The sequence below is a fragment of the Limulus polyphemus genome, unplaced genomic scaffold (assembly GCF_000517525.1).
Source record: "Limulus polyphemus unplaced genomic scaffold, Limulus_polyphemus-2.1.2 Scaffold2355, whole genome shotgun sequence".
Taxonomy (NCBI): Eukaryota; Metazoa; Arthropoda; class Merostomata; order Xiphosura; family Limulidae; genus Limulus; species Limulus polyphemus.
In genome coordinates, this window is record NW_013667965.1 from 42731 (window position 1) to 58937 (window position 16207).

A 16207-nucleotide genomic window follows, 5' to 3' on the forward strand; every position below is an offset into this window, starting at 1 on the left:
AAACATTGTAAGTTTGCTTTTATGTTAGACTTATATTAAAGTTTTTCTTCGTTACCTATTCAAGCCGTCTCCAAGCATTATTACATTCATAATCTGTTCCTCTTTCTTTCTTAAACTCCAACATTCAGTCCTATACAACATATCATGGCTTTCACTTCACATATCTTCACTTCACCTTTATTGGTATATGTTTTTCACATACCACTCCACTGACTTCACTTCATCCTGGCTTTGTTTATTCTTTCTTTAACCTCTTTTCTCACTCCTCCATCTACTTGCATAGTTGGTCCAAGGTATTTAAATGCCTTCACCATCAAGAAGCACATTGTCATACTCTCTAGATTTTTTGAACTTGAAACAAAGCTGAAGAATGATGTGTGATAAAGTAGAGCTTTGAAAATTCTGTAAAATAAATTATTTTATTTGGCATTATTACAATAACAGTGTTTATTATTTCTGGTTTTCAAAAGATGTTACATTCACTATTCTGTCCAACTTCGTCAAGTATTGAGATCTTTTAAAGCTTACTGAACTAGCCATATACTGAAAACTTTAAATGCATGTTATCATTCTAGGTTTTAAATATTAAAGCAAACTGATGCATTTCTCATGAGAAGAACTAATTTCAAAATCTGTAATCAGTAGAAACAGGCAAATGATGGAAAGCAATCTTAAACTGGATACTATCTTATTGCCAATACAGTGCTGGTGATATGCTCCAAACAATCATCCAGCCACCTCAGATATCTATTTTGGCTTTGAAAATATATAAGTAACATTTTATATCATTGAAAATATATCTTCTGGTTCTCTCTAGTTAAAAACTAAATATAAATAGATTTAAAGTTGAAGAGGTGTAATAACCTTGGTATAGTCTGAATCAGTATTAATTATAGTGGCTGATTTCACTTTTCAAAGTCAATTTATGAGAAATTGGATCTTTAAGAAGTTTTTTTATGGAACACTTTGCTTTTAATTTCAACACTATGAATCAGTCAGCTCTGGATATTTCAAATTTTAGCTAATCCTAAATATGCATCTTTGAATACCATGTTTTCCATCAAAATTACCATAAATTTTAAGCAACTAGGAATATTTTTTATGATTTTTTCCACATCTTTTTATTTTCTTTATTTGGATCTTTGCTAATACTTTAGTGTGTATTGGTTGAGTGTTCAAACTTGCATCTTGTGTTAATGATAATTTTTTTAATATTCTTTTGGAAAATCATTGTCTTAAATTATAATGTTATCATATGATAAACATTTTTTTTTACTTCTTTTTTTGTGGTGATTTTTCTTTTATCCATGAGTTACAAACTGTGGCTGTATTATCTATTGCCAATGTAGAGGTATTAGAAGCAATCAACACCAAATGAATGTATAAGATAATTTTTCTGGCTTGAATACTTCAAGTGCAGCTAACATGCTGTATTATATTTACACAGTGAAATGTGCTTGCACCAAATAATGAGGTAGAATTATTAGCCATAGAATTATCATGAATTTTTGTACGTGTATTTAGATCTTTCATATAAAAAATGAAGATAATTTTAGGTGTATTTCAATCAATAGTTTAAAATTGCTTTGTTGAAAAATTTATAAAAATAAATAATACTGTTTTTATTGAAAATTGGTTGGAAATATTAGGAATGTAATAAATAACAAATTTTCTCAGATGAGTTTCTACTATGATATACGTGGTGATATACCTATTGAACTTAAGATAAAGACACGGAATTTTAAAGATGGACAAGAGAAAGATGTGTGGGTCACTAAAGAAGGGAATGAAGCATATTATTTATTACGTGGAGGAGTACTATTCAAAGAGAAGCGGAATTTCCAGGTATTTTAAGATTTACACTTTTAATTAACTGTTAGGATTTTTGGTGGAAGAAGACTTTTTTTTTTAATTCAGGCTAACAGTGAAATATGTACATATCATTGAACAAGTCATGTAATTTTGATTTGGGTAATAAGAATTTTTTTTAATTCTCTTTTCTTTCTATAGACCTACTAAAGATAAATATCTTTGAAATTCTTAGTAAACAGAATTTGAAACTTAATGTTTTAATAGTATGTGTTTAAGCTTGGAAAGCATGAACGTTTTAGGCTTTAGAAATGTGATGGAATACCAAGTTAGGCTGCAGATAATGTTCTCTTTGAATTCATAATCAGTTGATGAATGGATTTCAAACTAAAGATGTATAAAAAAACATTTCCGATTTGTCTTTTGTCTGTCATGGGTTACTATATATGGTTCCTTTTTGGTGTTCTTAGCAACTTGTATTGATCATTAAAAGAAACTTTTTAAAATAAAGCTTATTTGTTATACTGAAAACAACATTATGTTAGTTTTGGTAAAAGGGGAAAAGCTTTTAGGTCTTAGAAATATCACATTAGACTGTTGATATTATTTTCACAATGTTTTTGCCCTGCACATTTAGAATTTCAAACTTGAGATGTTTCTGGTTTGAACCTATTGTGAAAAGATGTCATTATGTATTTATTAAGCAATAAATGTATGAAGATATAAGTTCAGAGGAAAATTTTGTTGAGTAAAATATTTCATTGTTAATGAAATTGGAGTAAATGTATGAAATATTAGGAATAGAAATTAAACTGTAATAGAGATGACCAAAAACTTGTATTCACTGATTTATATCATCATTGAAACAAAATATTCATGATCCATAGTTGTATTTATTGGTACTTATGTATAGTATCTCTTCTGATCAAATCTAACTTCTTATATTTTACTTTATACATTTATACCATACTGTTCCAGGTAATCATTGAAGGGATAGTTGGTGCCTTGAAGAAAGGAGGCAAGAGATACTTGGCAGTTGATGATGTATCATTTTCATCAGATTGTATCCCTGAACTGAGTAAGTGTATGAAGTCAATTAACTTGTTACTTGATGAATTCCAGCAGGGAACTCTCATTTCAAAAATATATGTAAATAACAAGTTGATAAAAAAAAAAATCCCAAACACTGGGATATTAACTTAAAAATGATATAAGGACTCTACATAAACTATGAGAGATTATGTATGTTTTAGTATTCACATGACTTTTTACATAAATTAACTTTCATTTTATTTTATTTTATTTTCTGAGTTTGGTTGTAGAAGAAGCAGAAGGGTTACTTTGAGGCATTTGTATGTGATCGTTTTCATTTGAACAATATAGGATTCAAGCTTAACAGTTGATTTTAAATGAAGGCTAACACCTCCCAGTGGCACAGTGGGAAATTTGAGGACTTAGAATGCTAAAAACTAGACTTTGTTACTCGTGATGGGCACAGCAAAAATAGCTCATTCTGTAGCTTTGTGCTTAACTACAAACAAATAAAGGCCAACAGTTGGTTTCATATTTTGTTTTATAAGAAGCATATGTTGTGTAAAATTTCTTGGCAAGCATCACATGAAAATATAACATTTATTACTGGATTATAAAAGCTCAGTTATTTGTCTCAATCTTGTTTTAGGTTTCTTTAACCTAAAATAGTTGAAGCATGTAAACAAATGTTGTGGTTAAGATATAATTTCTTTTCTCACACATGTTTCATGTCAACTTGATCATTTAATTCCAGGAAATTATCAAACACTCATATTTGAGTGATAAATATTAAAACATTAAATACATGCATCATTAGCTTACATGTAAGTGAATAAAAATAAATCAAAAATATTTGGTACATAATAAGTTAACTTCTACCCTTGTGTGATGAAATGTTACTGCCAGTTAGTATATCAAATGATAAATATTAGAAAATAAAAATATGTTCTTTAATGATAGCTCCTCTTCCGACTGCCCCGCCACCCACACTTCCTCCCTTACCAGAAGGGTGTACAGTTAAAGATTTTCTCTGTAAGACAGAAGATCAGTGTGTCCCACAAAACCAAGTTTGTGACTTTGACCGCCAGTGTGCTGATGGATCAGATGAATCTGAATGTGGTTGGTAGTTTTGCACTTTTTTTCAGTTTTTTTCATTAGATTTATTGTGGTGGTCTTTTTATAATATAAATGTAAAATGGTTTTGTTTCTATGATTTGAGTTTAAAGTAATTTTCATCAGTAATGATAATGAGCTTACTTTAGTGGTTTCATTCTTGTCAAGCAAATTATTACTGTGTTAGAAATTTGTGTATGTTTGACATAACATCTGTTGTTATTGCTGTTACTTAATTTAAGGTAAGTATGACTATTTGTCACATTATTGGCTAAGCTAGCACTGGCAACACTCAAAAATACTGTTGTAACTGTTTCAGGTGAATGTGACTTTGTTAACACCATGTGTGGATGGACCAATGTTGGTACTGGAATTTATCGTTGGGATCCTGTGAAAGCCAGTAGTTTTGCCCATTTTCAGGATGAAACAACAATTCCTAGTGTTGACAGTCAGGGTGATCCTGAAGGATGGTTCTTGGTCCTAGATAGTGAGAATAAAGGTATTTTCATATACACAGCATATGATGTAATTTATTTTTAATATGTACAGTGTGTATAATTAAAATAAATAAGTAATGTATAAAGTACAGAGTGTATATAAGCCATGATGACAAGACAAGTTTTACTGTATTTGATGGATTTTTAGCCATGGCATAGCGACTCATTCTACGGCTTTGAGTTATTTAAATACAAACTTTTAGCTCATAGCTCTGTCATCTCTTGACTGATTTGAGATCTATTTACAGTTTTGGACTCAGTAGGTCAAACTCTTTTGATTGATGTATTTGACCAAGTCCAAGGTTTCATAGATATATTTACTCTATTCCTACCAGAAGGATTTCAATTTGAGTGGTAGGCTGGTAGAGATCCTAATGAGTAATAAAATTGAATTGGGTATATGCACACTATGCTAGGTATTGCTGGCACACAAAAATATAGCGAATGAAAAGGAAAAAAAGGTCTCATAGATTAATTTACTCCAATCCTTCTTAAAAGAGTTTCAAGTGCTGTGGTTATTGAGGATACTCTCTTGTTTTTATTTTTAAACTTTCCAAGTTCTACATGCTTCAAGGAATTATAAATTAAAAAGAAAATAATTGCATTTTAAACAGAAGATAGCTCAAGTTTAACAAGTAATGCTTTAATTAGTAAGCAGTATTAAGTTGTTACTAGAAATTATTATATTGATTTGTATTTATTGATAGATTAGTAACAATCAAGGACACGGGAACTATGGGTGCTGAGAGTGGAACAGCACCCCCTAGCTTGACATGGTTCCTATCATATACATAGGTTTTGATTTTATTCGTTGATTTTTCAGTTCCCCCACTACAGAGATTGTTCCAAAATCAACGTTAACAACAGATCGAACTTGCAAAAAAGCTAATTCAAAACTTTCTGAAGTAAAGAAATGAAAAAAAACAACAACAAAGAAACACACCATACAAATAATAATATCCAATTAACTGTTACATCATCAGTAAAGTGATTTCATGAATCCACAAAATATGGACTGATTGTTTTCATCATCAAAATATAATTATTTGCATAAGGTTTATACTGGGTATAGCTATATTCTAGTATCAGTAAGGTAAGTTTGTTTATTTAAACAAGTAATAAAAAACATTTTGTAAATGTAAAATGATGTAGGGATGGCAATGCCAATAAAGAATATAGGGATGCTACAGCTATACATAGATCATCCCTACATGACTTTCAATATCAAAATTTAATGAGACATTTTAAAATGTATGAGTACAAAATGGTTATGATGTCAGTCAATTTGACCAACCTGATAGTGAAAGTCTTTAATAATCAAGACATGTTTTGACTCAACTTGGTTTTCTTTGTACATAAGTCCTAGGCTCTTAGTTACTCTATATTAATGCCTATCCTGATAAGACCATGATATTATAATAAACAAACTTCTTACCAGCAGTCAGAAATATATAATTTCCAACTGCAGTAATATTAAAGTCAAGTTTACTGTAGGCCATATAATTATCTTTTGTTTATTTGCTCACCTACCTACCAGCCACTCACTCATTTTAATAATAAAGTTTTTTTCAGTAAATTGCTTTGGGCTGTATTTTTTAGATTCTTAATTGTTTATAATTTGATACCACTTTAGTTTCCACACATCTCATATCATATTTGATTAATCAGAATGAAAGAAGGATTTGACAAGAAAGTTATACATGTATTGATTTCTTATCTAGGTCTTTTCACTAGTGCTGCTCGAATGACTACACCAGTGCTTCAGGAAATGGGCTACTCCTGTTCGGTAGAATTTGCCTACCACTACAACTCCTTTGGTGGTAAATTACTGTATTGTATGATTTTTTTAGAGTTTGTATGTTTGGCTTTAAATATGTATTGTGTATGATATGTATTATGTGTTCATCTCTAATCTTTACAACCAATAATCTCTGCATTAGATCCTAATTTTTCCTCACTGTAGTGTTTTAATACTAATTGTCATGCAGTCCTTATCTTTTGGCTAGTTTCCACCATAAAGATGTAATGTTATAGATGATACTTGATCTAAAATGAACTTGAGTTATTAATTGAGCATCAGCTTTAGAAAATTGGTGGGAACTGAGGATCTGAAATTCAAGCCCCTTTCAAGAAAGTTTTACATTGTGAACCTCTACATATTTTTCTAATAAATTCTGGTAATTATCTGAGCTGTTTGAATGGAAAATGAAACTATTTATGTTTCGTGTTTAGTTCATTGGTTAGTGTAGATATATTTGTGTTAATCTGGATTGATGGGTTCTTTTAACAATCATACCTGATCTGTGACTGGTAAACTAAAGTTTATATTTACCTTCTGGGTACATGTAGGCAAAAATGTGCATATCACAACCTTTCTACAGAGTTTCATTCAAAATTTTATTAAACTACTTTAATATCAATGTACGTCCATCAATTTGGCATCAAAACATAGTTTATAAATCAAATAGTAATATTCCAAAAGTTTTAGTTTCTTAATTTCAAAAGGAAAAATTTAAATAAATTCTCAGTCTTCACTTTTTTGTACCAAGTGACACTTGTTCACTTCGAATTGCATAATTTAGATAATATTTCAACCCTATTTGAACTTCTGAGTTTCAGTGTTATTATTTTTGTACTAAATTAAGTATTTGAAGTAAATAAAAATTCAGTAAAGTACTCATAACAAACTTAGCAAAAGAACTAAGGTTAATATTTTTTTACACTTTGGGTTATTGATTGCAAAATAATTATTTTTTTATCTTTGTTATAAAAATAGCTAACATATAGAAATTAGAAACTTGTTAGGTTAGATAAAAAGACAAACGAAAAAAAAAGATTTAAATAAAAAATAATTAATTTCTTAATGAAGTATGTATAAAAGAAGCTCTTGTTTTACATAATTCAGTACCATAATTGAGCTATGTTTTTGAACGGTGATTTCTAGCTTGTTATGCATGTTCAATAGTTAGACGTGATTCAGAAAGCAATAAAACAATAAAATTAAATAAAAACAGATGTTCTTTTATGGTTCTGAGGTAGTTTAGGATAAATACTTTTAATTTATCCTAAACAACCTCAGATTTGGATTTAGATTTCTTTCATTTTTTGTTTTGTGGTCGTTACAAGGTCAGTTAAGTGGACCAAGCCTGCATAGTGAAAATAATGGATATAATTTTAAGTTTTACTTAAAAAAAAACACTTTTTATAATCATTTAGGAGGCTCTAGAGGCTATGCATATAAAATTTTAAAACTGTAAGATGAAAAACTTATTTTTAATCTTAACATGAATATCACCTTGCACTCAGACTAGTCTGAGTCGGACTCTGACCCCATAAATTCACAAACACGTTTTTAGCTGAAACACTTCAGTAAAAAAATCTAATTGTTTTGTGTGCAAAAGATTTAATTTTTAATAAAAGCTTGCCAAGTTTCATTAAGATACACTTACTATGTTAAAAGCTATAGTATATATAGGTTCATAGTTAATTGATAATTGCAGACTTGGTCAAAATGACCAGACCCATATATAAAGGGTTAATATTAAGAGTTTTTTGTTACTGTAGATATGTTGGATACATTTGTATTTACCTAGATTGATGGGTACTGTTGACAATTATATCTTGTCTGTGGATGAGAAACATAAAGTACATCTGTTCTTGTTACAAACTAGGTTTGTTGTTTGTTGTAAATTTACTTGTGTTAATCTGAACTACTGAGTAGTATTATGTTGTGAGCTTTTGAGAAAAGGGATGTGCTTAGGTGTGTTATAGACTCCATATAAGCCTTTACTTGAATAATGCATAATGTTTTGCATGATATGAGATATTGTGTGCTACATCTGTTGTTAGAGAATCAACCTCAAGCCATTAAGTTCAGAACCCTCTCATGGTAATTTTGTTTACATCTTAATTCACTTCAGTAGGAATAGGCACTACATATAAAATATTACATGTTTATTTTCATATGAGCATTATGTGAAGAATGTTTTAACATTTGGTTTTAGAGAGTACTTATCTGGCTGTAAGGCTACACTAAGTTTAATCTTTTGGGACTAACCATTATGCTCAAGAGATTCTAAATGAAAATCTTTAGGAATTCTTAATTCAAATAGGATATTGTAATATCAGCTTGTTTAGGCTAACACCAGGTTTATCTAACTTTTTACTCTTGAAAAAATCATAATAATTATTAAAAAGAGCTTCTAAGTGAAAGTCACAGAGAATGTATAATAACATTGTAGTAGATTGAGCTGTTAAAAAGTGCCTTACTAGCAAGCACTAATGATTAACCTTTGAACTAAGTTGACAGAACACTCATCTGGAATGAGACAGGCCTGAGGTTTAAATCCAAGGCAAGGTACTATATATATATATATATATATTAAAAAAAGAAATGATCATATTTGCCCCCAACTAGTGGCTGACAAATGACCCTGAAACAAGACCCATAGATGGGCTTTGTTGTGAGAGGGGTAGAAGATAATAGTTTGACTTGTTAAAAAAAAAGACTTGCTAGCAACCATTAGTGGATTAACACTAGCTCATTTGGTAGAGTACTTGTTGTGTGTGACAGGTCTTGGTTTAAACTTGAGGCAAGGAACATTATGTATATTAAAAAAATTAGTTACTAAAATACATTAGCCACACTATATATACTATGTTCAGTACTAGCTAGAATATAACAGACGTAGTTGTAGTAGTTGACAAAACTGTAAGTAAAGTATAATTTTTCCTTAATTGTATTTATGTCACAACACATCAGAATTAGGGTAAGGATTACTGAACACTACATCATATATTTATTTATTGTTTAACAGAAGAACTGGGAAAACAGCAAGTTTAGTGTGAATGCTGTAGATATGTTTGTAAGATCATCAATTTATCCTACAGTTCTCTGAGAAAATGAATAAATATATGATGTAGTGTTCAGTAATCCTTACCTTAATTGTATTTATGTCACAACACATCAGAATTAGGGTAAGGATTACTGAACACTACATCATATATTTATTAATTTTTTAACAGAAGAACTGGCAAAACAGCAAGTTTAGTGTGAATGTTGTAGATATGTTTGTAAGATAATCAATTTATCCTACATTTCTGTGAGAAAATGCCATATGAATTATCTTTCAACTTACTTTTTATTTACAGAATTATTTAGTTTTTTTAGGGTGAAGGTCTGGAACAATTATACAGATAATTTACAATAATTTATTTGTATATTTTATTTTTCTCTATTCTGACCTCTTCTCTTATGTAGCTTAAGTAAGTTTGAATTCCTGTTTACTGGAACAGTGCAACTCGTGTTTTTGCCATGTCAGCTTATTTGTTATTTTTTAAATTAACCTATAAGTACTTATTTTACTAGTTTGTATTTTTTATGTGGATATTTTTTTTAAATCAAGCTTTCTCAGTATAGGCAGATACACACTTTAAAAAATGTTATAATATTTTGGTAGAGGCTTTCTGTTCTTTACTTATCATCCTCATTGAAAAGCTATAAGAAGTTTCCATTGGACCTGTTCACCATCAATTTTGAATTATAGAACAATGATTGGTAAAGCTGTCTAAACAGAGGGGTTCAGAATAGCCTAGAAGCCTAATGTTAAATTATTCAGGAACAATATACATGTTCAAGGAAAGGAACTCAAAAGTGAGCTCAGCCTATATAAAAAATAGTATACTCTTGATAACTTCAAATAGGAATTCAGGTATATTTGAGCAAATAATTTATGGATTGTGAAATTTCTTTTTTTTTTTTGAAATGCATTCAACTATGAATTTTTGGCTATTATATAAATAGGAGGAATTGAACTAAGAGTTCTGGATCCTGGAGAACCTAAAAATTACAAGACAGTTTTTGTAGTAAATGCTAACAAAGGAAAACTATGGCAGCGAGTTTCTGTGTCCTTAGGACCTTGGCCAGCTGGAAAAGTGGTGTGTATAGCAAATATGGTTTTGGTTTTAAATGATTTATATCAATTACTTCCAAGTATTTGGTAATTGACCTTAACAAGAATGAGAAAGTGAAATACTTCTTATAAGTACCTCATGATCTTTTATAATTATTGTATTGTTTCACCATCTGAGTAATAGCAATGAAACTTATGTTAGAATCTTAGTTCCAAAATATTAAATATGTTTAACATAACATAACGTTTTGGGATAACATGGAACCTATTGGTCCGTCTTGGCTATTTCATCGTCTAAACTAAATTAGAATAATTAAAAATAAATGAAATAAAATTTTTAAATAATCCATTAAGAAAGTGCAAAACTTAGCAGAAAATAAGATTTTACTGTGCAGTAGATAAAAATTGCATTGTATTATGTATATGTTTATATATATACACACACAAAGATGTAGAATTTATACAAAAGAAAACTAGAACAAAGTAAATAAATTATGAACAAAGAATTGTAACTGACCAGTAAATGAAAAGGAGAACATTTCGATATAGTACTTAACTCCACTCACAAAATTAGCTATTCTTGTTCAGTGCTACCCTCTATATGTGGACTTTTTCTTTATGCATGCCACAAGCCTTGTGTTCCCCCTATTGGAACTGAAAGATTCCAATGTGTCTCTCATGTAAATCATCATGCATCACTTCTTCATCAATAGGAGCATGACATTCTCACATGATGCATGTGACTCCCTCTATTCTCCTCTACCAAACTATCACTTCTCGTTTGGACGTGCTTCTTGTTTGTTTAAAGATTCACGTTTAGCTTAAGTATACTCACAAAGTGGTTTTCCATAATTTCTCTAGTTTTCATTCAGACAGTTTCATCACTTTAAATTTTTATCAATTAGTTCTAGTTGCATTATTCTTTTTCACCACTCGAATTTGGTGGACTCTTCTTCACAGTGAATTCTGAGGTTCATGTTACCACTTCCAGGGTCACACCAGCAACTAGCGATCTTTCTCAGGCCTTAGGTGTGGGCGACCCGACGGTAGATTTATCTGTATTTAACCTTCAGGAGATTGAATATTACATGGGTCAGCCTTTTTCCCTGGACCTCACCCCAGTTCCTCCTGTTCAGACTGATGAGGACTTGGATTGTCTATATCCGCCTCCTGATTTTCCATTACCTTCCCATCTCCTCCTGAGGAATCAGTTAGGCCTAATTTGGTCATTTTGGATTTTGTTTCTCAGGTATGTGATATATCATTCCTTTCTCCTATTTCTTATGAGCCATGTCCTTCCTTACTACATAACAATCTTCCCACCCATTTTTGGTTTTTCCTCCCTCCTCTGATATTCAGGTTCATGCTGATCAATTTGCCTCACAATTAAGTGATAGGATTAGCATGTCTTGTGGACTTCAGGTCAGTTCGCACTTTCATACCATTGTGCTGACTGTCCCTTTTTTGGACCAACAATTGTTAGGTTCTATATAGCCTGTTTGGGGGGGTGGCTCCTGAATCACCTGTCAGTCTGACCCCTGCCCAGTATTCTTGCCATCTTACCCTTACAATTCTTTTGCAATATCCTTCTTCTGTACACCTTCTGTTTGAAGAGTTTTCTGGGGATACCCTTTCCCTTCTTTCCTCCACACTTGCTTGTTTATCATTTTTGGCTCTGGCTTTGTTGGTACACCACAGCTGGGTTTTGGATTTATAATAGAACCAATCAAAATAAGTCCTCACACATGTTTCGGGTTGTCTATCTTCCTTTCTCGACTTTCTTCTGTCTGTGTTGTGGGTCACAGAAGTGGTATATGGGATTGTTATAGTTCTGTCCTTTGCCTCTCTCTCATCCTATCCTAATACATGGATGTTATTGCCTTTTGGATGGTTCTGGTAAATTTCCTGGTTGGGGGAGTTGATTGCATATGATAAACACCCTTTTTGATATTAGGTGTTGGATCCCTGGATTGATAGCTCAGTGCTAATACTTGTGTCATACCTGGGACATTGCATGCTTCTTAATCCCCCAGTCTCTTGGGTTTAAGGTGAAGATGGTATAATCGTCATCCTACCCTAGCATGAATGTCGGTTCTCAGTATGGTCCGTCATGCCCTAGCCACTCTACACCTGATGGCACAACCATTGTTTTACCCACTTTTCTATTCATGGGATTGAGTTACATTTATTTTATATAGTTAGGATCATGATCCTGACACTGTTCTCTTCACTAAGATGTGCTCCTCTCCTTTTCCACCCTTATCTTCCCTACATTTCATAGAGGGGTGAAGAGTATACCTGGTTCAGAAGTGGTGTGGTCCCCCCTCATCTGATCTTTGGATCTGACTCTCTCATTTCCAGGGGTATCCTTCAGATGCTTTTGGGGGTACTTCTGTAATTCCCTCAAACAGGTCCCTCCTCCTTTTCAATGTGGGATTTTAGCTAATTTTTTGAGAAGAGGTAAGTTATAATTTTCCTTTACTGAAAATGTATTTCCAATAGGTACATACCTCCTCTCAAACTTCCCACCCTTTCTCCCACTTTCCTCTGGTGCTTAAGTCTTCTGCCAAATTACAAAGTGATTGTTTGTAGAGGAGTATAGAGGGAGTGACATGAGCATGTCATGCTCCTATTGGTGGAAAAGTGATGTATGATGATTTGCATGAGAGACACGTTGGAATCTCTTAATTCCAATAGGGGGAGCAGAAAGCTTGTAGTATGCGTAAAGAAAAAGTTCGTCTATAGAGGGCAGCACTGAACGAGAATAGCTAATTTTGTGAGAGAAGGTAAGTATCGGAAATACATTTTCAGTATAGGAAAATTATAACTTTTGTTGTTCTTGTTTTTTATCCATAGTACAAATAGAGTTATTGTATTAATGGGAAGGCAGATTATCAGAGCTGACATTAGTGGACACAGCAAAAATCCCATACCATATGGATGAAAAAACAGGTTATTAATGTAAGTTTTAGTGGACCCAGCAAAAATCTCATACCATATGGATGGGAAAACAGGTTATCAAAGTTGGTGTTAGTGGACCCAGCAAAAACTCCATATCATATTGATGGGGAACCTGGTTATCAAAGAAGATGCTAGTGACGAGACACATATTCGGCATGTAATGCTGTTTGAATATAAGAAGGGAAACAAAGCTTCTCTCACCACAAAGAATACAAAAGAGGTTTATGGAAATGTTTTGAAAGTTCTAAGTGTCAACAATGGTTCAGCAAATTTCATTCACATGACTTTAGCCTTAAAAATTGTGATGGCAGGGGCTGACATGTTGGAATTGATATTGATGCTCTGAAGATGCTTGTTATGTCTAACCCAAATGGCCCTGAAATTGCGTGTCTCTCATGAAACAATATGTAAATATGTAAGGAATATGGAAAAACTCCATAAAGAAAGTGTTTGGGTGCCTCACGAACTCTCTTATGATCATCGTTTCCAATGTGTGAATGTTGCTTAATCTCTTTTGGCACATAATGTACATGAACCATTTTTGGACAGAATTGTCACTGGTGTTCAAAAATGGATTCTCTATGCGAATATTAAATGCCAAAAACAACGGCTCAGTCCTCGATAAAAACCACTTCCGACCCCAAAACCTGGACACCATCTGCAGAAAGTAATGCTTTGTGTTTGGTGGGATATCAAAGGAGTAATTCATTTCAAACTCTTCAATCCACAGCAAACTGTCAATGCAGAGATCTATGGTCAGCAGCTGGGATGTTTAAATCAAGCCCTTCATCAGAAAGGCCCTTCACTCGTACATCGGGAAGGTGTTCTTCTTCTCTACGACAATGCACGTCCACATGTGGCACGTTTGAAGCAATACAAGATTATGGAGTTGAGTTGGGAAGTTCTCCCCCACCCACCTTATTCTTCAGATATGGCACCATCAGATTACCATCTTTTTTTTCCTTTGCTGCAACACCACCTTAATGGGAAAACGTATGCAAATATAGAAGGTGATAAAGAGGACATCCACATGTTTTTTGCTTCAAAGCCAAGTGATTTCTTTAATCAGAGCATTAACAACCTGAATGTAATAAGGAAAAGCATTATTGATAAGAATGGAGACTATTTCATTTGATAAATGTTTTGTTTTGATATATAAGTTGTTCGGGTTTTTTCATCTAAAAAAAAAGCGACATTAATTTCTTGATGACCTAATATTACTGTACATTTTGGTTTGCCTGGACAAGTTAAATTTAATCACTGCAGAGGTTGAACTTTGCAAGAAAATATGTTGAATTATAATTTTTAATTTTTACAATATGTCTTTTTTTTGTATTCATTAAACATTCACTTTAATTTTCAAGTCATGCGACTTTATATTCTTAGTCAGCCAACAGTACCAGCTTAAGAAGTGCTAATGGTTGGTATCCTGTTGAAAAAAAGAAATTTCTCATCCCAAGATAGATGAAGTGCTATAAATTTGCTTCTTAAAATAGAAGTTTGTTTATAACTTTAATAAAACAGAACTAGATTGCAATAGATTTTGACAACAAAAAAATAGATGGATAGGAATACTATAGCGTTTGTTTAAAATGCACATATTACAAAACCCTTACAGAAGAATTGTGTAACAAAAGTGATGTTGATGATTATTTATACATGGTCTATTACATTTTTTAATATCATTTATTTGTAACTTTAGGTTATTCTTTATAGTAAATTAAATTTTTGTTTTTTAGAAAAGGTAATTGTAATTTCATTTTTAGAGCAAAGATATTGCAAAAGTGAATTAAGTGCACCAACCTGTTCAAACTATTCTAATTGGTATTTGGAATGTTATGAACATTTATATTGTATGATGAAACTATAATAAAATTTCTGTTCTCAGATTTAAAATGAAATAGCTGATTAAATTATAAACTTGTAGATTATAATTATTTAAAAAAAATATTGAAGGATTTCAATAGTTTATTTATTTCTACAGTTGGAACTGCGTGGAAATGCAGAGAGAGAATTGTTTGGATTGCTTCCTGCAAGAGACATAGCAATAGATAATTTTAAATTCAAGGATTGCAGCCCAAGAAGCCCTGCAAGTAAATGTAAGTTTAAAAGATCAGACATTGAACAAACTAAATTATCTGGAAAGTGTAGGGTATTTGATTTTGTGTTTGTCTAAAAACTAGTCTCGAAGATTTATTGTAATTGTAGGTGATGTTTGAGCTAGCAAATAATTTAGAATTCATTACTAAAATTATATCACTGTAATCTATTGTACAGTAACTTAAGCACCAGATTAACACTGAAAAGTTAATTATTAACATGTCCTTCAGGAACCAAGGGATGTCTTTACACTACAATTTGTTGAATATTAAAAGTAAGTTCAATCCAGAAACTCCAAACGAGGATGGTTTTGGTTGAATCTTTTTGAGACAAGTTTTCATTTGTTAATTGATAAATTTTTAAATGAAATACAGCATCATCAAGTTTCCATACTAGCTAATACTAAGGTCTACTTGCTAGGAGTAAATTCAGTATATATCAATAAAGCCACATTCTCAGTGTCATTAATTAAGCAGTTTCCAACCTTTTATGCTTCTGCTATCACCTTTTTTATGTTTAGCTTTCAGTTGAGATACGATCGATTTCACCTGTGATTTTCAACAAAAATGTTCCCCACTGACTTCTGAAGGGCCTTTTAAAATGTATATATACATATATATATTGTTGCGTCATCGAGGTCACGTGACTGGTGTGGCGCCACCTATTTTCTAGAACTATCCTGTACCTTGGTGAATGCCCTAGTATTTACTAGATATAGGGTAGTCTGGTATATAAAAGAGGGTGACAACATGACGGGAGAATAATGTGTGTGTATAGGTAATG

The 16207-nt window shown here is 31.9% G+C and overlaps 1 protein-coding gene across 1 annotated transcript in view; it reads left to right on the forward strand.

Moving 5' to 3' along the window:
• The window catches only part of LOC106466712 (MAM and LDL-receptor class A domain-containing protein 2-like), a 141534-nt gene that overhangs the window by 26047 nt on the left and 99280 nt on the right, over positions 1-16207 (forward strand). Inside the window, exons 11-17 of the mRNA XM_022394788.1 lie at positions 1678-1845; positions 2788-2887; positions 3802-3960; positions 4274-4453; positions 6173-6271; positions 10255-10388; positions 15309-15423. Coding sequence (XP_022250496.1) covers positions 1678-1845; positions 2788-2887; positions 3802-3960; positions 4274-4453; positions 6173-6271; positions 10255-10388; positions 15309-15423 — 955 coding nt within the window. The remainder of the gene's footprint in view (positions 1-1677; positions 1846-2787; positions 2888-3801; positions 3961-4273; positions 4454-6172; positions 6272-10254; positions 10389-15308; positions 15424-16207) is intronic.